The sequence below is a fragment of the Corvus brachyrhynchos genome, unplaced genomic scaffold (assembly GCF_000691975.1).
Source record: "Corvus brachyrhynchos isolate BGI_N302 unplaced genomic scaffold, ASM69197v1 scaffold16, whole genome shotgun sequence".
In the NCBI taxonomy this organism is placed as follows: domain Eukaryota; kingdom Metazoa; phylum Chordata; class Aves; order Passeriformes; family Corvidae; genus Corvus; species Corvus brachyrhynchos.
In genome coordinates this window covers 333,782-360,380 of record NW_008238643.1, presented here as the reverse complement: position 1 = coordinate 360,380, position 26,599 = coordinate 333,782, and the positions used below count along the sequence as shown (strand labels likewise).

The following is a 26,599-nucleotide window of genomic DNA, read 5'->3' as shown; positions in this document are numbered from 1 at the left end:
CTATAAAAAGCAGAGCATAAGAGTCTGAATTCACCTAGAGTGTATACCTATGGAGGTGTAATGTCTTTACAGGAGTTTTATTTATGTGAGCACCTGCCTCAGAAGAGCTCTGGTGCAGTAAGTAGGAGCTTTGCTGTTTGAATTGGGTCTGGTTTCCTATTTTGATGTCCAGAAGTAATCTACTTATTTGATTCTTCTAATTAAGAAGAAGTTTAGCTTTGCGTTAAGCCAGAAAGTGGAGAAAATAGCAAAACAGAAAATAATATTCCTTGCTTTTAAATTTGTAATATGAAGCGGTTAGAACTTAATTTATATCAGAATGTGTAACCATCTCCTTCAATGGGAGAAATTTACAAAAGACCTGTATTTGTTTTTTCATCCGTATGAAAAGAGGATGGTAGAGGGAGATAGTGACTACATATTTTCATAAGTTCTGACACCTGCCAACTGGCTCAGACAAACTGAGGCAAAAGAGGGGCAATGGTGGTAGGTTGAAGAAAACTATTGAGAGAATAGTGAGGTTATATCTAGTGTGATTCTGGGGAATTTGTATAGTTGTGACAGGAAATTAATATGCGAGTCTTGTCAGTCAGTCTGACACACAGTGATATCCTCTTATTTATATAACAGTAATATTTTTAACACAACTGCTGTCAAGAAAAGGAGGCTTTAATGCTGATGAAAACTACCAGTGACTGAATAAGCAGAAGAGAAACGTAACAAATACCTTCCCATGTAAATGAATACCTCAGCTGCATAGTGTTTTTTTCATGTGAAGTCCTAAGCAACACAGAAAAAGTTGACTACAGCAGCTTTACTTGCTCTCTCTTATATAAAAGACATAGAGTATGCAGTGAAATTATCCCTGGCTGAAAACTTACAAAAATGATTTTTTTAAAAAAGTGAGATGGTGCACAGCCCAAATATTTATAGATTCAAAGGGACAAAAAATATTTTAAAATCTTTTAAAATCCATTAAATTCACTGATAGCATTTCATTATAGGAAATCTCTAGGTGCATGTTTCTGGAAGAGGAGACACTTCACCAGTGATATTTCTGCCCTTGTATTTTGCTCTTATCCTCTGCTATTGGCAGCTGCCAGGTGCAAAATACATGGCACAAAATATCACTGATTTGACCCAGAGTAATGACTACATTATGCTTACTGCAAAGTGAGAGCAGGCAATAGAAATTCAGTAAATCATACAAGAATCTTAGTGCAACAGCAAATCACCACTAAGAAAGAAAATCACTATTGTTTAAATCAGATTTTCATACCTTGAGGATAAGTTCTATTTTTTCAGATCTAGTGGAAGGACATTTTCACACATCTTCAGTAAAGAACAACATAATGTGTAGGCCTAGCTGTGAAATCTGGCCATTGTGTACAAAACTAAATATTAGTCTTACAAGACAGAACATTCATCTATTTGCAGACAGCCGCAAAACATTAAACAAATGTCATTTTTACTATACCTAAAGCAACATACACAGATTATTACCATAAATAAAAGATCAATATATGTAAAAAAGCTATTTAAAATAAATGAAGGATAATAATGAGTTTTTGGAAGGAATGGAATTAGAAGTTATTTACTTTTTATGCTTGCGTTAGCTCTTTCCAAATGATGCAGGTAATCATGTATGAAATGGTATTTTTTACTGAATGTCATCTTGGACTTTGGTGTGAACCCTTGAGATGGAAAGCTACTTTTTTTTCTGAGCTACTTATCTTCTTCAACTTTTTGAATGCTCCATGTTCTGCTGAAAAATACTTCTGGTTCTATACATTGCTGAGAAATGTACCTTAAAGGATAGCTCATGCATACCCATAATAATCTTCTGCCAGAATTCCTACCCCCCCAAAATTAAGTAGGTAATATGAGAAAATTAGTGTTTTTCTTCATCAGTGGTTCAATGTTATATTGTGTAACACAAATAGCATGTTCTAGTCATATGAAGCTTTTGTTAATCCATAGCAAAATATCTTCAGATCCAAACAGAAATCTGCCTGCTGGAACAGATTGGAGATTATCCACTGAATTCCACTTTCATTTAATTCCCTTAGATTATTTTTCAAGAGAGAGAAAAACAGACAGCAGAAGAAAGAACGAGAAAGAGAACCATTAAGAGCAATTAATCAGATAATGCTAGAAAGCCTTACTAAACTAATCAATGTATTAGTCAATATATTATTAGGTGATGGGACCTACTAAACTACACATATGTTTGCTAAAGCTGGAGAAGTGTGTCACCAAAGCAGAATGAGATGTGCCCATGACAACCACATACAGAGATCAGTTATCTCTTGGGCATTTTGTGTACATCCCATGGAAGGGCGGTAGAGTTTGTACTCTGCTTTTCCTCTCCAAAATCTGGTGAAGACACAAAAGACTTCACACTACAGATTAGCACTAAAAGGGCTTCAATCAGGTGGACAGCAGAAACTGAAGTAGGCAAGGGAAAACAGTTTATCAAGGAATCTACAATGACTTTTCCCCTCTGCTACCCTGATTAATGCCTCTGGTTTCTACTTTTATAGCCCTAAGAGCCATTCTTCCAAAACTTAAGCTTTTAAACTGACTCTCTGTGCAGAAAAATAATCACCTGACTCCCCCAAAAATCAATAACATAATTATATATGTAGACCATTAGCTCATGCTTATTTTTGGGAATGGACAATATTTTCAAGACAACTGTGAAACCATGGCACAAACAGAAAAAACAGGAAAGGCAAACAGGCATAAAAATGTTAGTGAATGAAGAATGCCACCATATATATATAATTAAAATTACAGTCAGCTTGACCTTCTTAGATGAATTACTGATAGTCCTTAGAGTTACTTAATTCAGAGAGTAAGGACTTCAGCAATGAGTCCAGGAAGGTTGTACACTTGCTATGAATAAGAGGCAGAACTGAGCCTGGTCTGGAAGTGAATTATGAAGACTGGAATTATACAACATTTTTAACATAGTGAAAAGAAGCCTGCTTCACCTGCTTCAAATAGAAAACAAGTGGAGGGATTGGGATGATGAGTTATTATGTTCAAATTAACAAAGATGATAAATGAAGAGCAACCATTTGCATGAAGTGAAGAGAGCCTGGGTGTGTTTTGGGAGTCAGAGACCAGAGACATTCCACACTTGAACAAGAACACAAGTGAGAAAGCTGGTAGTGGCTTCAGAAAGAAGATGGGACATGTGAACCATGTAAAAATATTTACACTGCCAAGAACTGTCTTGATAGCTGAACTTGAATATTGAAAAGACACCTTTTGGATTCTCTATATGTAACTTAAATGATGCATTCTGCTCCTCCAGCCTGTGAGGGCTCAACTGTGTTTTGAGTATTACAATTTTGTTTTGTAATGGAGCAAAGAAATCACTATTTTCTGGGAAGGTGAAGATTTGAAAGAGGGGAAGGTTACCAACAGTAACATACTTGGAGGTCCTTATAATACAATTACAAATATTGCTACTCTTTTACTGAAACAAAAAAAATAACCAGTATCACAGACCACATTGTATTGAATAAACATTGGATATTTGTAAGCTCTTTGGGGCAAGAACAATCAAAAATACATTAACAATTACTTTTCTCATTTTATTTTCTGGTTTCTAAAGGAAAGGATAAAAACCTCACTAAGCTGCTTTAAAGACTTATAGCATGCACTTAAAATTACTTAAAACCTTAATAAGGCTCTAATGCAGCACATGAGATTAAAGTCATGACAAATCTTTCAGGCCAAATTCCTAAATTCCATGTCCAGTATAACTAACAAGGCTCTGAAACCCATATTTAAGAATCAATGGTGAACAACATGAAAATATTATTCTCTGCACTGGTTATTGTGATCCAGAACTACAACTCTGCCTCCTTGATGTCAAAAGGTTGTAAATCTAAGGTACCGCTATTTTGTCCAGGTGAGGACAGTGTATCTTTCCTCTCACCACATGCCAGCAGCACCTCTAGAGAGAGTTCATTGCTCAGAAATTAAATTATGCGATTCTAAATTACTTGCTATTAATATCCAACCACTTTCAACCACTGTTTTACCCACTTAATGCATTTTAACCACTTAATAGCCAACCACTTTCACTCTGGCATACTTCTTAATATGTATTATTTCTATAATGAGTTCCAAAACTTACTATTCAGTCATCTAGGGATTACATGTGTGAAAACAATCCATATATAGATTTGATTTTAAAAAGGAATAGGAATAATTTTAGCCTTACTGATTTCAAAAAGTGGATTTTATTTCAGACTTTGACATAAAATTAATCTTTGGCCAGAAACCAAGAAATTCAGCTCTCATGGTAACTTTGAAAAAGTTCTGGGTATGTGAAGGCTTAAGGAGAAAACTAGAAGGGAAAATTGTTAGCAGCTTTAATTACACAATTTGTTAAGGAAGGAAAAAAAAAGAAAGGGGAAAGGTACTATATCTGTGAAATAAATTTTTCTGTTACCATCCCCAAAGCTCTATATCTCTTCATCTCTCTATAGTAGGTAAGCATAGATGTGATTAAATTCAATGCAATATATATTCAGACTAAAAAATGAGAAACATTTGTTACCTGCAATCATTACCTGCATATGCAATTTTCTGAGCTGCTCAATAAAATAGTAATGAAAGGATGTAATGAAAAAGCCCAGAAGTTTAATAGTCAAATTATGTCCAATCATAAATAGTGCATATTTTAAATAGCTCTCCTTTTAGTTAACAAGTAAGAATTCCAAATGGTATGTAAACAATGGATTTCTTTAACAAAGATGTCATGTCTGCAACGAAACCTTGAAAAACAGGCTGAGGCAGCTAAGCTGGGCTTCAGTTTTGCAGGGTTTTAAGCATTCAAGCCTTTATCCAGGAGAACACTTTTATTTGTCTTTAAATGTTTACCAACATGGTTTTCTGCACGAGGATAAGAATAGTGAGCAGCTGGCAGTATCGAAAGCATAATCCTGGAAAATCTGACAGATGTAAGCTAAAAATGCAACATTTGCCAGCAAATATATTCCATTTATGTCCTCTCTTCTAAATTATTTCTTTGGTAATCTGTCCTGGAAAACTGTAGATCTTAGAATAGCACCTGTTTTTTATTTAACAAATTATCCTGAGGTGTGTTTGCCAAATTCCCCAGGATCTCAGGAGAATAAATTGCATGTAAAGTTTTACTTCAGTGGCTTCCAGTGGAATTTCTTCTTATCAATACTCTGCTGTTATTCTGCATAAGCCTGTAGCTCATAAAAAGCTGCTGGATTTGTACCAAGGGAAAACTGAAGATGGATCTATCCATGTGGGAGATATGCTATGATTAGTAAAACATCTTTATTCTCAGCTTCTGTTCATCTGCCATTATTTTCAGGGGTTTGCAGGTGTCCATCCTCACCTGATGGTCCCATCAGCATCTGCTCAAGTCATGGAAAGAGTCTTGTTTTTAAAGAGTTCCTGATTATGAAGTTTGGGTAAGATCCATAAAGGACCAACAAAATCTCTGAAGCCTCATGGTGCCTCCCCTGTACTGATAGAAATTGGGGTCTGAAACCCTCTGCATTTTGCCAATGAGCCTGTTCTGAGTTGCCATGATGCTTTGTCCAGATACCCTAAATTCCATAAATGACACCACACGTAGCTGGTGCTTACATCTCTTCCAGGGAGACCCCACAGCTGGGTATGGACTAATCCGAGATGACTTAGTAAGGCCAGATGGTAACATCCCTGCTTGGTCTTGTATCGATTCACCATTAAAGCTCTTTGCTGTCATGCCATGGGGGTGCTCCACAGAGCTCTGATGGAGCCAAGGAAACCTGATGGGGAACTGGACACTGTGGCCTGAATATATGGACACTTTGGTTTTCAACTGAAACAGTCTCTGCACCACATTTAGTGGATCCTTTGACTTAGCCACAATACAGAGCTGCAGGAGATGAGGAGACAAGGAGAAAAAATAAAATCCTCTTACATAATCTCTTGAACTGAAGGAAACATTTTCACCACTGTATGTCTTTCTGGACTTTGTATCATTCCCTGCAGCATCTTCAGCACCCTGTGCTAAATATATTTTCAAACTCTAGTTACATGAGTATACATGTCTTAGGCGTTAATATGGTTTCTTCTCTCCAGGAATTTCTGAAACAAATTGGTACTAGTGTTGGATAAACTTGGCTCCAAATGCAGTGTTTCAAAATAATGCTTTTGGAATATGTCTGTGTCATCCATATGTCATCCACAGTAGTATGTCATCCATATTACTTCTGACTCTTGTAGCCAGTTACACACATTAATCAAACCCACTCTTAGCTTCTGCTTGTACTTGGTTATTGTTCTTATTCTTGCTCCCTTTTCCAGTTGTGAAGCATCCAGCTTTCTCTAGCCCTGAATAACACCTACTTATAAAACAAGTTTCTAGTAGCTTTCTCTGCAAAATTTTCTTTCCTTTTACAAAGAAAAACTTCTCTGACCATAATCGGAGCAATGACAACTTATAAAGTAAAATTCTATAATGCTGATGAGAGTCAAAAAAGGTATGCCAAAATATTTGTGGAGGAAAAAGAAAATTCTGGGAGATATATATTTGTATGCGTATGGAATAGAAATTGCTCCTACTTTCCTGGTGTTTTGACGAGCCTTAATAGTCACATTCAAATGCAAAGGATGGGAAGATAGGCTTTGCAGTGATCATCATGCCTAGCCCACTCAAATGTCAAAAACTTCAGAGCTAGGTAGAATTTGCATGTTATGTGCCTTACCTTTTACTTACTGGAGATTGATAGAGAAATAAAAAGATAAGACACTGAATGAGCCCATACACAGTTTCTTCTCATTAAAATAAATTTACAGAGTCACCATAATATTTATTAATTAGGACCTTTAAAACAATTGACCATTTTTTCAGAAAAAAGATTCTGAAATTCTTGCACATAAAGCTGAATATACTTGTCTCTGGAAAAGAGCAGCATAAATAGGCAAGTAAGATGTAGCAGTTTGCATCACGATTTATGTGATGATTTTTGGAACCACCGTGTGTGAATTCAGCCGCAGCCCAGCAACACACCACAGCCACTGCTTTGCACTGAGCCTGCATGGCCTCAGGACAGAGGCTTGTCAGGCCAGCTGGGTCTGAACTTCTCTTGACCTGCCCACAGCTTCATTTTACTTGGTTTAGCTGCCACAGCCATTTATCTAATTGACCAGGCATCTATGGCTAATTTTTTTGACTTTTTGTATGGTACAACCAGAGTTTTATTTAAACAATAGTAACAAGCCATGACTCCATGGAGAATGAGTTACTGACATTGCTGTGTAGTGTGGAGAAATCCAAGGCTACTACAGCTGCAGAGGCATTGAGAAATGGACTTGGAATGCAGCATAGCAGGGTAAAGGCACAGAATCATGGAATCATTAAGGCTGGAAAAGGCTTCTAAAACCATTGAGTCCTGTCACTAACCCCACACTGCCCTGTTCACCACTAAACTATGTCCCCAAGTATCACATCCACATGGCTTGAACACTTCCCAGCTGGTGATCCCAGCACTTCCCTGGGCAGTCTGTTCCAATGCCTGACAGCCCTTTCAGTGAAGAAATTCTTCCTAACATCCAACCTAAACCTCCCCTGGTGCAACCTGAGGTTGTTTCCTCTTGTAATATCCCTTGTTACCTGGCAGAAAAGACTGACCTCCACCTGGCTACAACCTCCTGTCAGGGAGATGCAGGGAGTGATAAGGTCCTCCCTAAGACTCCTTTTCTCGAGGTTAAACAGGCATGGGGTGACAGGTAAAAAACTCTACCTGGGTGGATTTTAGAGCAGAGATGCTGACAGTCCTCACCCAGAAGCTGGTATGCTTATATGTCCCACATGACTAAGGAGACCCTGAGATGAAACCATCCTGATAGTACCAATCACCAAAGAAAGTTCATCAAAACAAATTCTATAGGGGAATTGCAGAATAGTTGTTGATGATTTTCCTACTCAGCTGACATACAGACATTAGTTTGCCACTTACATTCTTAATGTATCACACATCTACCCTGTTATTAGAACTAAATTCCACATCCACCCCTGCACAGTCTGTTTTATGAGCATGAGTGCAAACAGCGTCTTGCATGATATAGGTTGGTTTATGTAGGAACACATGGGTTACTATTGGTTACCGTGCATTAAAAATGAAGTTAAATCAGAAGCATTGTTTAAAAAAGAAACAACAAAAAACCAGTTTAATTTTCACCATTTGCTTACTCTTATTCTGTGAATGAGTTAGCATGATGTAATTAAAGATGTGTATTGAGCAGCTATTTTCTGTTCATTCAGCTCTTTCTTCAGACATATTTTTATCTAAAAACATTCCAGTAATGATACTTCCATGATCTAAGAGAAATAAGAATTATTAATACACTCAGAATAAACCTATATTAGTTTCATATTTATTTTTTACTGGCTCCCTAAACACTTACCTGACCCACTTGCTTTACCAACAATATGGGCTTTAATGTTGCTGGTAAGCACAATGCGAAGTCATTCCCTAAGGAAGGGTTAGAGATTATTTCTTCCTCCATCATGAGATGATTTAGCATCATACCCAGTCTTCATCTAACACAAATAATAAGGGACATTTATGTGCTTATGAATGTTGTAAAAATGGTTTACACTTACATGCAGAGCAGGTATCACTTGGTTTAGCACAGCAAGTAGAAGGACACTAGTCCTTCAGCTGGGGTAAGCATTCCATGTTCCATGTTCCCAGCCCAATACTAGGAACACTTCATTATAGTGCTCTGCTGTGTACTGAGATGTAGAAGACAAGAATGAAAACATTCCCTGACAGATCTAATTCTAATAAGGATTTATATTCAATTTAACTTGAATTTATGTTCAGCCTAACTTAATTTATAGCTCGCACTGGTAGACCAATAAAAGCAAAAGGTATTTTAAATCTCAAAAAAATGCTCAGGAGTGTTACTCAATAAGCAAAACTGCTGACATTTCTAGCACCTCACATGTTTGTTTTTAAACATTGACAGATAGTGATGAGAAGATGACTACATCGTGAGTGACTGATTCTAGAAGTGACTTCCTTCTGGGTGAAATTATCATTGCACAAAAACATTGTGCAAGAATTTTTCAAAACCACCAATATGAGTGCCTCATAGGGTATTACAGAACAAGAACCTATTTTTTCATTTCTCAAGTCTAATCGAGCAATAGAAATGGGGTTTTTGAGTTAATATTGTTTAAATAGATGGCTAGAAGGCATCCACGTTTTCCTAACCTTACTCACTGAGAAGAGAATTGAGCTTTTTAATTTATAGTGAGATTTTAGAGCAATCTTTTATAAAAGCAATGTGCATCACTGGGGAAGAGATATCACATGGAATACTAACAGGTGACAATTATATAAGATAAAACACAGCCAGAAAAAATGAAATGAGCTCAAACTAAGACAGACCTAATCAAATCACATTTCAGTAATGACCATTTACATCTTCTCTTGAGATTTGCTAGCTATATTGGAAATCTGTGGGAACTGAATAATAGCAGCAGGCAAAAATCACGCCTTAGATTTCACATTCAGAGATGCATAGAGTGGTTTAAAAAAAAAAATTAAAAAAGAAGAGGGAAGGGAATGGGAGGGGAGTGGCAAAAAGAGGAATGTGAAAGAAAAAAGAAACCTTCTAAAGTTGACATAATTCCAAGATTAAAACTTTTACACTTAGATATAGCTAGATACCTTCAAATAAAGCAGATCAACTCAAGCTAACCCTATGAAGCAGAAGAATATCTGTAGCTGTTTTTCCATTTTCTGTTTGTTTCTAATGCTTTTGCTTGCTGCTAACACGAGTATCCATAACCACAGTGAAACCAGACAGAGAAGTAGATTATATAACCTCCAGTAAATAAAATATAAAGAAATATAGTCATACAAAATTCCAGCTCAAAAAAAAAAAAAATTTGAAATAATCATCTTAAGTTATGGAGGATTATCTGAATCATCCAATCACATCTTACACTCCTCCAGAGCTCTCGTAAGTATATATGCTGCACTTCAAGCTCAGGGTGTTCAAAATGAATGATGTATGCTTGTTTCTATAATTATCCTTCTATTCCTTACTGGCCTAAAGAAGTTTCCTTCATCTCTCTATCTCTTTGCTATCCTCCCTCAGGGTAACATACAACTCCTCTCCATACCCACAAGTTTTATAATGTGGTGTAATTCAGCTTTGTTTAATAACAACAATCTGTTCTGATAGACCTGGAGATGTAAATCCCTTATCAATTTATTTTACAACATATCTCAATGTTCTGCTGAAGAAACAGATTCTAGACTGGGTGCTACATTTCAGCTTTTGGTTCTTTGCCAGGGCTGCTAACACTGGTCCCTGTTTCTGGTAATTTTTGTGACAACTGGCTGTGAGCCCATTTTGTTGCCACTAGAAATATTTTAAAAGGGACAATAATCCTCATGGTCACTCACGACTTGAATCCAATCAGGTGTGCAATGCAAAAATTGCACTACAGTTTTTCAACACAGTGAACTAGAAAACACAGTAAATACTACAAACTAGAAATTTTATTGTTAGCACTCTCAATAAATGCACTCCAAAGGGCTTTTTGAAAAATATTTTCATGAACTGACAGGAACAAAACAAAGCATAAACCAAGTTAAATTTTTAATTTTAAACCTTTCTTTATAAACACTTGCTGTAGCCACATTCGGCTGAATCTGAAAAGATGGAAAATATATGCTTTAACAATAGCTACAAAGAGCAAAAATTTATTACATCTTAGGTGCAGTAAATGTGAGTGCATGTCTTGGGCAAGATGTAGAACTGTAAGATAAAGCAGTCTGCTATGAGTGACAGTTTTATAGACATGAATACAAAACCACCACTGCCATATAATATTTTAGAAGTCTGTGAAGAGGTTTAAGAACTGGGCTGCTTTACCCAAAACGGCTGATAAGCATCAGCGAGGTTACTGGGAGTTGCTGAATGACTACAAGAAAGCTTGTAAAATCCACAGCATGATCCACAGGTGCTGTGTTGCCAGGTATCATCTCTTCATGGGAACAGAGTGTAAACATTCACAGGAATCCAGACAGCTTTTAAATCTCAGGGCAGGCACAGTTTTCAGAAATGACTGATTTCTGGCAGTCTGGGGCCTTCATGTTCAGTAAAGATGACTGAGAAGTCATTGCTGGGACCACTCATTTGTGCTCCTCTGGTAATTTCTGGCTCTTAACCATTTTGAGACTTGTGTGGTCAGTCCCATAATTTAAGTGTTTCAGCTGTACCTATTTCTTTATGAGAACTGTAATATTCTTTTAATAATTATTTTCAAATACACTTCAGTCCCTCTGTGACTTAGGGATGACAGAAAAATTCAGCTTTGCTTTGTTTTAAATAATGATTTCCTGCCAAGGTTTTAACTACATTACATAATTTGTGTAGTACATGGAATGACAGGTGCAGCAGAAGTGCCTAGGAAATAAACTATCTTCTACAGATGACCTAACTAAAATCCACCCCACCCAAACCACTGAGTAGAGGTCAAAACTATTTTCTTTCCTCCTGTTAACTTCCTCAGCCTCCCTTACTACACGAGTAAAACAAATGGCCAAAATACAGCTTATACTCCCTTGTGGCCATGTGAAACAACCTTTGCTGAAAACACTGTGAATCCAGGATTTCAGGCTCTTCTGGAACATTATAGCTCCATCCAGAATTGTAATTGCAGCAGCACCACAATTCTAGGTGGAGGGAGTAGGACTACAAGACAGTTTCTCAGTGATTCTTAGTCCAAATTTCTCAACTTCATTTTCTATTATGGAACTTCTGATAACTGACTGGATCTTCTCTTTTCCTCTCTAAGCAAAGCATCCAAGTTCCCATCTTTGATGTGGGAAACGATTAGGGAAGAGATTAATCTTCGCATTACATGATTTGCAGTCCTAAGAAAATTGAAGATTGGGTATTTGTGATGAACATTTAGTAGCAAAAGAGAAAATACGTGCCGTTTTTATGGCAAGAATAGTAACTCAGTCCTGGGCATAGCCTTGGGATTTAATCCAAGGACAAATGGACAGAACAGAAACACAAACAGGACAAGAGAATTAATGGCACAGCTTTGTGAAAACATTTTCTGCTTCAATCAAGATACCTTTACTTAAAATATGAGTCAACAAGGGAGAATTTAGACACTGTTAGATTTCCAGAAACACTGTATTCTCTTACACATCTGCCATCTCCACATACTCATATGTCACATCTGCCTACAGCATCTCTGTATGCACAGTGGGAACCTGGTATACATCTTTCCTTCCCAGTGACCATAGTATCACCACGAATAATGTATGACCTATAGATTAGGGTAATTTTCTATGCACATCAGAGAATGAATTGAACTTGACTCTTCATTAAATTGAACATTGCTGTTGGGGGAACTGGCAAGCCATGTTTCAGTTCTTCCCTGAGATGCAGAAAACATTGGTGCTTTCAACGGAAAACTTGTTTTTTGTTCAAGTAGTTTATTAAATCTTTGCTGAAAGCTCTGTAGCCTACTTTGCATAAAAGATGAAACTGCCCAGATTTTTTGATAAATAAAATTAAGTTTTTAATTAGTTTATTAGTTATTCAGTACTGCTACAGGTCCTTCCCTTTAGGCACTTAGTGGCTACTCTGATTCTGCTTGTAAACAGCAAATATTGGCAATTAACTCGGGTGAAGTTTCACAACAAAATTCTTGGCAATAGTTAAATTTAATTTTTTATATTTAGAAGACATAGAGGACAGAGCCACAGCAGGTACAAACTGGTATAACTCATTTAAAGTCACTGGAACTATAGAGGTTTTGACGAGCTAAATATATGACCTCATATCTAAAGTCTGAAAGACTCACCAGCCATGGAAGTTTTTTTTTTTGCCAGAGAAGAGTATGCTTTCCCTTCTATTCCTTGTAACAAGATATGAAAATCATGTTCCTGTGGATTAGAAATAACACCTTATTTCAAAGGGATATCCTTAGTGAGTTATTGCTCACTACTTAAATAATCTGTCCCCCAATTTAGACTGTAAAATTATTGCTGCTGTGATATTAAATAATGCATGGCCTATCTTTACCAACACATGGTAGTATCTTTCCAAGAAACATTACATAAGATTCTCCTGGCAATCACATTAGAGTGTCTCTGATATAGAGATGACAGCAGAGATCATCCAAAGTTAGAGTGTTGACTTTGTGTTAGCAATTAACTAAAACACAGTAGTTTTGAAATGGGTAACCTATGCTTTATGTTAATTTTTGCACTAAAGAATTTAAGCCAAAAGGCTTGAAAGCATAATAATGTAAGACAGTTAGATACCATTAATATAAGTATTTCTTAAATTTTGCTAAAGTGCTGATTATTTTTACATAGGCACCAAACTTACTTGCAGGGAAATGAAAGCACAAAAGAAAAGAAATCATGCTGAATCTATTAAAAAAAAAAAAAAAAGATTCCTGAACTGTATTGTGGACTTTGTGGCTTTGGACTGCTAAGAGAATAGTGTATCAGCACATTAACAAAACATTTAAGTAATGGGCTTGACCATGTCTTCTGAATAAGGTTCAATAAAGAAGACAGAAAAAAATTGTTTTCCTAATGCATCAGTGATTTCCCAGCAGAGATATCCTTTTCTACAATTTCAATGTATTTCCAGTACAGAAATAATGACTTTAGTGCTAAGGGGCCCATAAAGGAGGATATGACAACAGAAGTGAGCGTCACTTCATTAATCCTTTTTCCCTTGACTGGTGACCCCAGTTCTACCTGCAGTGGGCACCTCTGCCCACCAGGATTACACTTGCACCAAGAATGATTAAATGTTGCCCAGAGAGTATTGCAAGGAAATGTACGGATCAAATACACTGGCAAAGATCTGAAGAATAAGTTCCTGAACATTTAGTTTGTGTCAGCCTCAGTTTGTGCTAAAGTTACTCCTCATCAGTTAGCACTCAAAAGAGCTACATAAATGTTATAAATCAAGTAAAAACTTCAATGTAGGATTTGGATTAATACGTGTTTGTTCTAGGGAGGAAGCCCCTGACATGGTAAAAATCTCATTGGTAGAATGAGGTTTTTATGTAATTGTAGAGTGAGATACCATTTTATAGATCTTTGCATAGATTATTAAGAAAACTAGATCTAAATTAATAAATTATTATTAGCATCAGTAATTTCTGCCCTCTTCCTGCTTTGTGAAGAAGTATTTCAAGTAATTTGAGACATAAAAAGAGCTCCCTGAATGTTAAACACTTGTGGATACACATGTATCTATCTATGGTTGTGATTACCATCACAGCCACCACATGCAGACTCAGGTGGCAAAATGAGCAGGGATTGGACCAGATGACCACCAAAAGTGCCTTCTAACTTTAATTACTCTCTGGTTTGAAGTTTCAAGCTTGGGTTCTGACCCTCTTAAGTAATCTCTTTTCCAGCAAGGGAAATGTATGTATTTATGGATTTATGTAAAGCAATTTTGCAGACATCTTGCAGTGGCATTAATATCACAGTGGGAATATCTCATATGGTGAGATTTTGTATCAGTGTCTGAAAGATGAACCTTCAAAAAATTATGGTTTAATCTGCAAATAGGTAAATATGTTTCTTTTCATATCTATATTACTAGATTTGAAAATTTCTAGCAGTCAGAAAAATAAAAATAGATTTCAATATGCATTTGGGTGTAATCTAGGCTTTAACAAATTTGGTTTGGACATTAAAAGCACTTGCAAAATTTCAGCCATATAATCAGAAAGACTGAGCTGAAAGTCTTAAGGAGATGAAAGGGGCTTTGTCATTATAATTTTCATTGTATTAATGGCATTGCACGGCTAAAGCTCTGCTCATCTGTCTAGAGATGCACCTCTGATTTTTCTGGCTGGAATGCAGGTTTACACAGACAGAAAATTGCATACCCATGCTAACTTATGATCCTTGTGGCATTCTTATAAAAGCTGGAATTCAGTAGCATTTTTCGCCAGCTGCATTGGCTGTGTTTTATCTCCTCTGTCTCCCACTAATTTCATGAAGCATTTACTGGTTTTGGAGACGTGGAGTGCCAAAATGGCTTGAGATAAGAGATGAGCAAACATACAGATAGCTATTTCTGTCAGAGAAATAATTTCCAAGAAGGAATGGAAGTTTCAGTTACTGTGGGCTGCTGTTCAATAAGGTTGTTCTAGATCTGAGAAAACTTCTAGACAAACATACTTCTAATCTTTTACTGTCTAGTAGACCAGACTACTAATTAGCTGGTTTGAGTTTTCAAGCTTTCTCATTGCACTGATATTCAGTAACATGTTGCGTTTGTGAAAGAATGCATTTGATTTTTTTCTTTTCCACGCAGAAAAAGGTATTCTTTTCAGAGAACAGCTGTTTAATTGCTTATAAAACATGAATAAGGTTTTTTATACATAAAGTTATTTTTCTTCATTCACTTTGCACAGTTTGAAAACATAATCTAGTGCATTCTGTTTGCAAAGACTTTATTTCAGAATTATTTCCTTTCCTCCCGGAGAGAGAATTGGCTTCAGTTATGTTTCTTTGAATTACAATTAGATCTTTGAACTCCAGACAACTTAATAAAAAAAAATTCTCCCAATTCAATTAAATTGGCCTGTTTGTCAGTACCAGCAGAATACCATGGAGCATATTGCCAATTAAAACTCTGCTTTTGATTCCTAATAAAACACTACAGGTCCAGGCTTTTGCAGCCAGAATGAAGAGTTTGGGTTGCCAGTTCTTCGCCTGGGAAGCTGAAGCTCCCAGATACCCATGGCTGGTGCAGGGCGGGTGAAGTGGTGCCTGGAGGCTGCAGTCAGTGGCTCGTACCCAGCACATGTAACAAAGGTGCAGATCAGATTCATTACCAGCTTCCAAGCTCAACTCAGAGCAAGACTAGCTCTCTCTCCATGCTACACATTCCTAGTTGCTACAGCCCTACGCAATCTCAGGCTGCTTCAAATGTCCCTGTGCCTTCAGCACCTCCTGGGAAGCACCGAGAGGCAAAAAAAGCTACAGCTCTTTCCTGTTAGGCTGTGCCCAGGGTGAAGAAAGAACCCAAAGCCTCTTTCCTAGTGAGACTGTATTTGTGCATTTGGCTTACATCTCCCAAATACCCAACACGGGAAAGTGTTTGAGCCATGCACTCTGAGTAGGTACAAGCTGGATGCAGCAGGGGAGCACTATATGGAAGAGTGTGCAAGACCTCAGCTGAGGCTCTGGGATGAGTCACCCCTTCACTACTGCACCCATGACCATGACCAGCTGCACCTCTTTTAATCTTGTGTGTCAAGCAGAAGATCCAGCCCCCATGAGAATCTGCTTCTCTGTGCTCTTTCCCACTCCTTTTCAGATTCTGTCTGAAACGGGAAAATAATTAATTTTTCTGGTTTTCACCCATTTGTACCCAAACTCTCTCCACTGGCTTAAGACATTTGTAGTATCATTAATATTTTCCATATCCAGCCAGCAGCATTCAAACTTTGTCACAGAAGCAGGTCAGGAAAGAAGGGCACTGGCATATTATGCAAAAAACCATATGGTTGCCTAGCAGTGTTCAGCTGATTACCACTGACATTCTGAAATGAAAATATCTGATTATGTCATATTCTAAAGTAGTTTCAATGTTCTCCTCTAGAACTAGAGGCACTGATTTTGAGAAAACAAAACATCCATTAAGACTAGTCTACACATTTCTGACTCCGAACTTGCTTTTTTTACTGTGCTAAGCAGGTTGAATTAGATCTGCTGTCGTACTTCTGAGTAGCAGAAAAACCCCAGCAGACAGACTTTTTTATCCTCTGTGGGTTCTGGTTAGCAAAAGTGAAAAGGAAAATCCTTGACAAAAATTTGTGCTCAACTTTCCAAATGCACAGTAAACTCAAGTTCATCAGAGTGGAGAAAGTGGAGAAAAGCTGTGTGAGAAGTTTGAATGAATCTAATTATTGGTCTTGTCTTGATGATGTGTTTCATCAAATCATTCTCTCCTATAGAAGTAAAGCAACAACACTGTGTACATAATAAGTGATATTTTGGTGGAGAGTTGCATAAGCTAAGTGACAGATTTATTTCATAACAGGTCCCACCTGAGTCAGTGAGAGAAAAAATAGGCATAACAAAGGTGATAAGCGCTGATGTTCCTCTGAACAGACAGAATGTGATCTCAACCGTACTAAAAGGAAACGCTGATAAAGTGAACTGTAACCTCAACTGTTATGCGGCATCTTTAGTGGGAGTCTAGTTTTGAAAACGGGAAATTTTTAAAATGTTTTTACAGTATTATTAAAATCTAAAAGTGTGGGTATTGTCTTCCAAAGTAGTTACCTACAAATTTGTATTTTTCAAGGCTTTTCTTTCCTTCATTTTTATTTCTTTAATAGTTCCACCCAAAAGGGAGATGATGATTATGAAGATTACACTTCAAATAAGACTTGGGTTTTGACTCCCAAAGTCCATGAGAGTGATGTGACTCTTATTTTAAATGGCTTGCTGGAAGGATATGACAATAAATTGAGACCTGACATAGGAGGTATGTTGGTTTCGTTTTTAGACCACTTTTGATTAAGCAGCAAAGAGAAAGAATTTTCATGTCAGATTTTGCTACCCAGGAAGCAGAAGCCATTCAAAGTAGTTACGAGAATAAAATGCAATGCAGAAAAACATCAGAGGTATGTAAAACAGTCATGATTTTGGAAGCTGACATCAATTAAGATTGCTGAATCTATCCTAAGACCTCTAATAAGAGTGAATCAGGCTGCTTTTAATGATTTACCTGCATAGGAAGTTCAGAATGTAACTTCTGGGGAATGAAAAAGCAAGTTTTTCCTCTTCTTTTTACACCTAAGAGATTCTGTTAGAGAATCACAAATAATACATTGGAAAGAAAGGCCAAAAAGAGGGTAACACAGCCTAATCCTTGTAGGATGTGATGGATACAGAGCCTCTGAGGGCAGCAGGCCTGCACAGACTGATGCAGCCTGAGCCCTCACTTGCACAGCAGGGCAGGAAGTGACAGAATAGGGCACAGAGGAATAGGTTCACAAAAGATAACTGCAGTCAAGCAAAGCCAATCTGCCCAGATGATTCCCCACAGTCAATGTAAATATACAGAGCCAAGCCTGGACTCAGAATGGAAGCCTTATTTGATTGAATCACCTTTTGGAGGAATCACCCTCTCTACTGATTACTGAGGTAACTCAAAGGAAAAAATCTCCCTGAATTGCTGCAATTCAGTTTGAGAAGCCCCATGAGTGCACAGAGCAGGCAGACAATACAGAAGAGGATACACCAGTAACAAGATTATAGAAAAAGGCACAGAGGTTTCATGGATGAGGCAGGCAGAGGAAAGCAGAAAGCAGCAAGGTTAATGAAGGAAGCTGTTTCTAACAAGTTTATAGAGGCTTATAAACTAAGGAATTTTTCACAGTGAAGGATAACATGAGTCTTTAACCTTCAGTCTACGTATACAGTGTAAATTAGCAGAGGAATTTGTCTTCACTTAAACCAAGACTTCAGAAACAGAAAGGAAATAAAGCATTCCTAAAAGCATCTGGGAAAAAACCAATCATTCTGTAAACAAGGTGTATAAGAAGAATAAAGCTGAAATGGAGTAATTTCAAAATAATTTAATGTAACAACTATTCTTAATTCTGTCTAAGAGCCTTAAGTATTATTTTGGCTTTAGGCTCACAAAATTGTTACTCACCTACAAACACCTCTGCAGGCAACAGCAGTCATTTTGCATTTGGCATTATTATGTAGAACAAGTGATGCAAGACATCATAAGAAAAATAAGTTTGCTTTCATTGCCAGTGTTTTGTTTTGATGCATTGCTGTGACCTGATACAAAATATAGATCCTTTCAGTCACACATGAATCTCTCTAAGCTATCAGCACTGGTTTCAGTATTTGTTCTCATAGCATAAGGGAATTTGTTTTGATAGAATAAATGATATAAGAATTTGTCTCAAAGTGTCTCCAACTAATTTCAAACTGAAGACAGTGTTGCAAATTTGTATTTATTGTATATGTACCTTTAAATGTGAGGCAACCACAGAGGAGAGGTGCCATAATAACATGCTTGTGCTTGACTTTCATGTAGTTGATTTTGACCTTCATGGACGTTACTGATTCTTGTTGTTTCTTTTGCAGTTAAACCCACAATAATTCACACTGACATGTACGTAAATAGCATTGGCCCTGTGAATGCTATCAACATGGTAGGTAAAGGACTGCCCATTTTCCTTGTTACAAAGTCTCCATCATTTTGACATTACAAAGCTTCCATTAGTTCTTAACGTTGTGGCATACCTATATTATTTTTAACACCTCATTTAAATTATGGATGGGAGGACTGTATGAGCTATAAATCTGTACAAGACAGGAAAACTGAGCTATATGCTGAAAAAATGCAAAACCAATAGTTTTAATATATCCTCACATTTTTATGTGCTCTGCTTTCAAATGCTTTGCAATACTTTAAAACTGACCTTCCAGATTGCTACAAAATTGGGAAAACCATTCATGAGTGATATTATCACTCTTGCCACCAAGAGATAATAAGTAACAGGCCTAGATCCTCTCCAGAGACTTCACCGTTTCTGAGATTAACCAGGGGGCACAGGCAATTAAAGTCAGCTCAAGCTTTTCCTGTCCTGGATTCAAGGAAATATCAGGTGTGGGTTGAGATGCAGGGACACAGAATTAGAAAGGTGCATATAACATTCACTTGCACCTTAGTTTTACTCTCAATGCTAAAATAATAAATTGTTTTAAAACAATAATCTTCGGTAAAACATGCCTCAAAAATTCACTAGAAGAGTTTGGTTTTATCAGTTCCAGTATCACCTTCTGTAGCTCACCGTTTTTTCACAATAAATTAAGGAAAGCATATCAGGAGTTATGTGGAATGCTGAGTGCTATGTTTTCATCAGTATTTCTGGTTAACACAACAGGAATATACAATTGATATATTTTTCGCCCAAACGTGGTATGACAGACGTCTGAAATTCAACAGCACTATAAAAGTGCTCAGATTAAACAGCAACATGGTTGGGAAGATCTGGATACCAGACACATTTTTCCGAAATTCCAAGAAGGCTGACGCTCATTGGATAACAACTCCTAATAGGATGCTCAGGATCTGGAATGACGGCAGAGTCTTGTACACATTGAGGTATTTATACCTAACTTTAATTTCATTTTCTCTAATGAAAGCCAAAGAGAAAAATCCTATTAATTCAGGTCATTTGACATTAACCTGAAAGAAAAAAATACTGAGTTTTCCTATTTTTTTATGCAAAAAAACCCTGAAAAAGGGAAGTATTTAGAAGATACCAATTGTATGAAATTTATTTTATATTGGCACAATAAGTTTTATTTCTTCTTATAGATTGTCCTGTCTTGCTCCACAATAATCACATTCCTATATTAACATTAATATAATCATTTTAATAGTAATTAGCCTTCATTTTAAGGTACGTTTTATTGTTTGCCATTGGTTTGGTCCTTTTTACATTTTTATTGTGTTAAACTCATAAATGTGAAATATCCTTGAATTAAGTAGATGGTACAAAAGGAGCTATTATATACATCAAAGGCCTCTTACTCTGAATTGATTACAATTTAGCCAGATGAAACTCCACCCAGAAAAAGCACTTTATTCCTTAAATATCTCAGGCAAACAAGATTTTACAATCCCAGCATTGAACATTGAACTCAAACCTATGGATATGCCCCCCTCTGTTGCGTTGCTTGGTTTGGTTTTGCAAGCTGCAGCCTTCTCAGAAAGCGCTGCGAGGCTGCTTAGGATAGGGCGGCAGTTCCGCTCTTCTGTAGTCCTTCCAGATGGCCCTGCAAACCTGCCCCTGCTAGCTCACAACATGGTAACAGTAAAGGAGGCGGGAAAGGGTCCCTCCATGCGGGCCTCAGATGAACTTTTATTGCATGTCAACAAGCCAATTCCCAGAGGCAGAGTGAACCACATCCTCTGGGAGCTTGGCAGTTCATATCGGGAGGAGGGAGGCGGGGAAAGCACATGGATGAATGATCTCAGGGCGCAGGGGTGGTACATAGGCGAAGTTGGGGTACTGGATCCAATAGGGAGAACCAGAGGGTGTGGCCAGGGCTAGAGCCAGGGGAAGGGGGGAACACAGCACCACACCCTTCCACCAAAATGGATCTGAACTTGATACGCTCAACCTGTCCAGGTTCCTCAGTCACATGTATAGTTTTTCTTTTAAGACAAATTACCTTTTCAATAATTAAGTTATGCATATGCCATATGCAACAACTCAAATATCATATTCCAAATGCTCATACCTCCTAAATGTGAAAATTCTGTGGGAGTTTTTTTATACTTTTTCTTGCATGTCATGTAATATTTGGGTTTATGTAAAATATAGATAAATACAGCATTTTTTCAAGACAATTTATAATTTAAAATGAGAGTGTAGAATGAAAGATGACAGACATAAGATCATCTGAGTTCTAGACTGCATTTTCTCAAAAGTTTTTTTTTGTTTTTACTTTATTGGGTGCCAAAATTAAAGTTTTGAAGTACACTCATAATTTTAATGAATAGATATGAAGCTTTGGTTAAGACAACCTTTTAATGTTGCAACTGTCTGAATTATGAAAAGGAATTTTATTTCATCGTTATTTAACATTCATTGCATATTGCATTGCCAGAAGAGGTAATAGAATGATCAGAATTGAAATCCAATGCAAATCAAAGTTAGTCTGATAAAGATGAGCCTAGATCCATTTTTCAAATGTTAAATTTGGACTTGTGTACACTACTGTCTGTTTGGACTTTATTACCTTTCTCTTTAAATCCCTCGGTTCCTCTCATTAGAAAGAGATGTATCTGGTGGAACTTGGAAACCGTTATCTGCTATCAATGTCTATTTAGTTGTGCTAGTGAGTCACAGCAAGCACCAGTAAGGATTCAACCTCGATTAACTCAGAAATGAAATGTGATATCACACAGCTGGGATTCTGTCCTGAAGAGGGATCCAGAAGGGATCACTGATTTTTCTCAGTCACCTCCCCCCAGGTTTAAGAACCACCCTACCCAGCAGGAAGTCAAGTATCTGTGGTACTGAAGATGATGAAAATGAGAAGAAGAAGGGCAACAGGAAAATCAGATTTTTTCCTAAATCCCTAATGCAGAAAAGTTTCCTTCTGACTCCATTAACTTGGTGGTTCCAGCATTCCTTTGCATCCTACAGGATGAGACTCAGGGTCATTTGCCCATAACACCTTCATTCAAGAACCTGGAGACAAACCCAACTCACAGAGCTCATCATTTAGACACCGCAGAATCAGAAAAGACTAGAAACCTACAGCTTTCCTAGAGACTCCCTGGGGAACAAATAAACATTTTACCCCACACTTTTCTTTTTTCCCTCTCTCACCCCACCTCTTTCAAAGTCCAAGTATCCTGCAGCTCATGGGTGGGCTGGGAGTGAATGAAAAATGGTAGAGTTTTTAACAGGAACATCAGAGGGTACATTTCATCTTACTTGGGATTTCTGAAAGTAATTGTCTTTACCTGAGCTTAGCACCTACACTACCTGAGTTATCATGGAGACCCTCCTAATATTCAGTGGAGACAAACATCTTTTGGTACATTTTTCTTCTGATTAAATTTAAATGTCTTATTTTGGAGTGAGAGGAAGTGTATCCTCAGAGCGCCTTTGCACTAGCTGTGAAGGGAGTCTAGATGGCTGTCTTGGATGCAGATATCTAAATTTGGACTCCTATCCATCATTTCTGAAATAGAATTTTTGTCACATAAAATACATTTTCCTAGTGCATTATGGCATGTTGTGACACAAAGATTTGTCACTGCTCATGAGATGACCTGTATATCTACTTATGGATTTGTCAGTCGTGAGTAATGCTGACACTTCAGATGCACAGGAACAGAACTTTAATACCTTCTTCCATTACACAGTCCGGAAAGTAGATGATCAGGGTCTATGGAACCAAAAAAGAAATATTGCTTATCAGTAACCATGATGTCTTCCTATGCTTGGAATATTCCAATAGTTACATAGATAGAAATAGTTTACTTTATATATATATAAATAAATACATATAATGTTCGTATATTTTGTAGTCAGGATCTGTATTAGTAAGAATCTTGCTTTGCTTGTCATGATGTAGCTTTCAGGACAAACTTCTCAAGTGCATTCCCTATATCTTGATCTATTTCTTTTCAGGCTGACAATTGATGCTGAGTGTCAGCTACAGTTACACAACTTCCCAATGGATGTCCACTCCTGCCCATTGGAATTTTCAAGCTGTAAGTAACATGCTTAAAAATATTCCTTTTTCTGACCCACACTGAACTGCTTATTATAAATTTATTTTTACATACTTAGAGTCAGCGAAGGTTATGTTCTTAATTAGACATACCCCACTGGTTTTTACTTTTATTTTGATCTTATTTTCAGTACATGTATCACAGATGTTCACAAATATCATTAAGGAGTGCTATAAAAAAAATATAACATTTCTGGACCCCATGTGATTAATTTATACCTATATCTGAGCATGAAACAAGAAATTTTTACTTTCAGCATCAAGATGTCATGGCCTCCCACTTTCTCTCTGTGCACGGGTGTTTTACTATTGTACTAGTTGGAGTCAAGAGTCTGACATTTTGCAGTTAGATCAAGGTGTGAATTCCTGATCCAGCTGCAGATGGATCTGGAGGATGGGCAAAATTGCATCATATTAGGTCCACAAAAGTGGAAAACCTATTTTTGAAAAATTTATCTCAAGTGCTATTATAATTTATAATTAATAAAATGTGACATTAAGTAAAAGGCACTAGTAACTTGAGAAAAACATATCTATAATTTACTTACAATATGCTTCTCCAGTTCTTTCCAGAAATAGAAAGTAGTATTTTTACTCCCCAAAGCACCCTAAACCCTAGCAGTGACTATGAAACAAAGCATTCTGTATTTTCCATTGCAATAAGATGGCTACCCCAGAGAAGAGATCATTTACCAGTGGAAGCGCAGCTCGGTGGAGGTGGGGGACACCCGGTCCTGGAGGCTTTACCAGTTCGCCTTTACAGGACTAAGAAATACAACTGAGGTGGTGAAGACTACTTCAGGTAAGACAACTGAAGGGTTTACTTCCAGGTTCAGTTAGGGTTTTATTAACAAAATTAAACCAAGAAAGATACCTCTCGTTAGAACTTAGCATTTACACTGCACTGAACAATTACAGGCTTTTCAGAATCTATGGAACCATCCAGGCTTTGGTATTTCTGAACTCCTAACAGGGAGAAAAACAAGTTGTGTCTACTGTCCATTCTTGTCCTCCAAGAAAAACCTCTGACTGTCAGGACAAAGCCACTACTACAAAGGGTGGATGGTAAAGGAACTTGCAGTGTTTCAGTGCAGGAAACAGCAGAACTGAGCCACTAAAGGATGATCTGACACTGCACTGAACATTTTACAGTCCCCTTCCCACTGCCAGACACAGAAAGTAAGCCTGCACAGAAATGACACTCGAAGTCCCAACCTCTTCACTACAGAGGCTCTGAATTTATTTTGTTCCTTAACATAAGGCACATTCAACTCCATTAAAGAGAACAGCCTTACAAATCAGAGTCTCAGATGGCTTTCCTTCATGTTTCTATCTCCTTGGAAACAAGCAATGGAATTTAGAATGATAAATGAGGAAGTACTCAGTGTTTAATTTTAACCCTGCTAACTAAGCAGAAAAATATATTTTTCTAGACATATATATTGTTTTGTTTCTCAGTGGAAAGAAAACCAGTGACTATGAGGAAGGATGTAAAGAGGAACTGCATATTAATATTCTTCTATGTGCATGATATCTCTTTCATTTCTTACTTTCAAAAAGAACAATGAAATTTAAGCAGGTTGGGTTTTTTTTAAGGCTGCTTCCAATTTTTACCTTACTTTATAGCTCTGGCAAGTATCTTAATTTAAATTCAGACATCTGTGTTCATTCTGACTTCAGAAATACCCCCACCCATTTTATTTCTAAAATAAGAACAGCATTGCTGTTACATTCAAAAAGGAAAGTGAGATACGCCAGAGTTGAGAGGAGCCTGCTGTACATTACACAGAACAAACAAGGAGATGAAGAATTAATTCAAGCTCCAACTCATGAAGCTCTGGACATTAGGCGCCAATGATGTGTTCAGTCTCATGAGCAGGGCAAAACAGAATGCAGCAATGTACGCCTCATGGAGTCTTCTGCCATTTTAGCCAAGGAAGGTATTTAGTCAAGTATTCAAGAAAACATTTAACTTTTCTCATTTTCCCAGGAAAACAAACATAAAGGTGCAAAAGAGGACAGGAGAGAAGCATGTGTGTGAACCATAGCTGCTAATAACCACCATTACACAGGGCTCTCAAGGCAAAAATATAACAAGCAATACATACATCTCCCCTCAGACAGCACAAACGGCAGCAGTGTACCCAAGTGTGCTTCCAGTCTCATCTTGCTCACATTGAAAACTAACTATATTTCAGCCTTAATTTGAATTTCTTCTATTTGCTATTTTCTTTAATTTTCTGCTTGAGCCATTCTTGAATCAACTCTTTTTTTTTTTTTTGACCAGAGATAGAAAATAATAAAATCTTAACATGCTACAAGCTTCATATACCCTGATTGAGTGCACTGGTGACTCAAAAGCACTCACTAATGTTCTGTTAATGTGAAGAAGAACAGTAAAACACAAAAGAGCAAAAAATCCCTTTCTCATGCAAAGAAAACCTTCTTTTAGTGTAAAGTCATTCAAGCTTTTAGTATTCACCTGGAGAATTCCTATAATGTAGCATCCATAATTTTTACTATGACGACACACACCAGTCCGTTTAATTTGCATTAAAGAAAAATAATTAGCAGCTAGGATGCACATTAAAGCAGTGAAAAGTTGTCACTCAATTCCTAAGTCAAAAAGCACATGAAAGCTACTCAGACTGCTGAGCTGCTTTCACAGGCCTGCTGTGTACAAAAATTTGGAAAAATGTCCTGTGTACATATTTCTTCTGCTGCAGTTACCCTATGTTTGATTTTCATTGCTCCTCTTGTTTTTATGACCACAGATATGCAAAAACAGATTTTATTTTGAGATAAGTGTGGCATCTGTTTAGTTAGAACATGGGGAAAAAACCCAACAGCATAGGGGTTGACATGAATCTGGTCTATTTCCTACAAATATTTTCCTAAAGCCACCAGAGCCTAAAGCGTGTTCATGGCTTACTTAAGTGACTTATTAGCATGCTGGCCACTACATTAAGTCTAGTATTCCTCAGACAGACCCATATTCTACCTATAATTACACTCTTAGGATGCACATATTTTCAATAGTTTCATGAACAGTAAGGACAAAAAAAAGATTCCAAGTTTATTAGCAACATAGGTGCAGCCTGAGTACGCCAGTTAAATGTTTGAGTGCCCATACAGCTAAAATAAGTTTTGACACTTTATGCCATTACTTACAGTGCTGAATTTCAGTAAAAACTGATGCCAATGCTTTGGCAGAGATAGAATCTGAG

At 37.2% G+C, this 26,599-nt stretch overlaps 1 protein-coding gene across 1 annotated transcript in view; it reads left to right on the top strand.

Annotated features, from left to right (window-relative positions):
• GABRG2 (gamma-aminobutyric acid type A receptor gamma2 subunit) overlaps window positions 1–26,599 on the top strand; it is a 67,182-nt gene that overhangs the window by 6,534 nt on the left and 34,049 nt on the right. Inside the window, exons 2-7 of the mRNA XM_017737475.1 lie at window positions 5,369–5,468; window positions 17,423–17,571; window positions 19,194–19,261; window positions 19,997–20,217; window positions 23,270–23,352; window positions 24,037–24,174. Of these exons, the coding sequence (XP_017592964.1) occupies window positions 5,458–5,468; window positions 17,423–17,571; window positions 19,194–19,261; window positions 19,997–20,217; window positions 23,270–23,352; window positions 24,037–24,174 (670 nt within the window). The 5' untranslated portion in view covers window positions 5,369–5,457. The remainder of the gene's footprint in view (window positions 1–5,368; window positions 5,469–17,422; window positions 17,572–19,193; window positions 19,262–19,996; window positions 20,218–23,269; window positions 23,353–24,036; window positions 24,175–26,599) is intronic.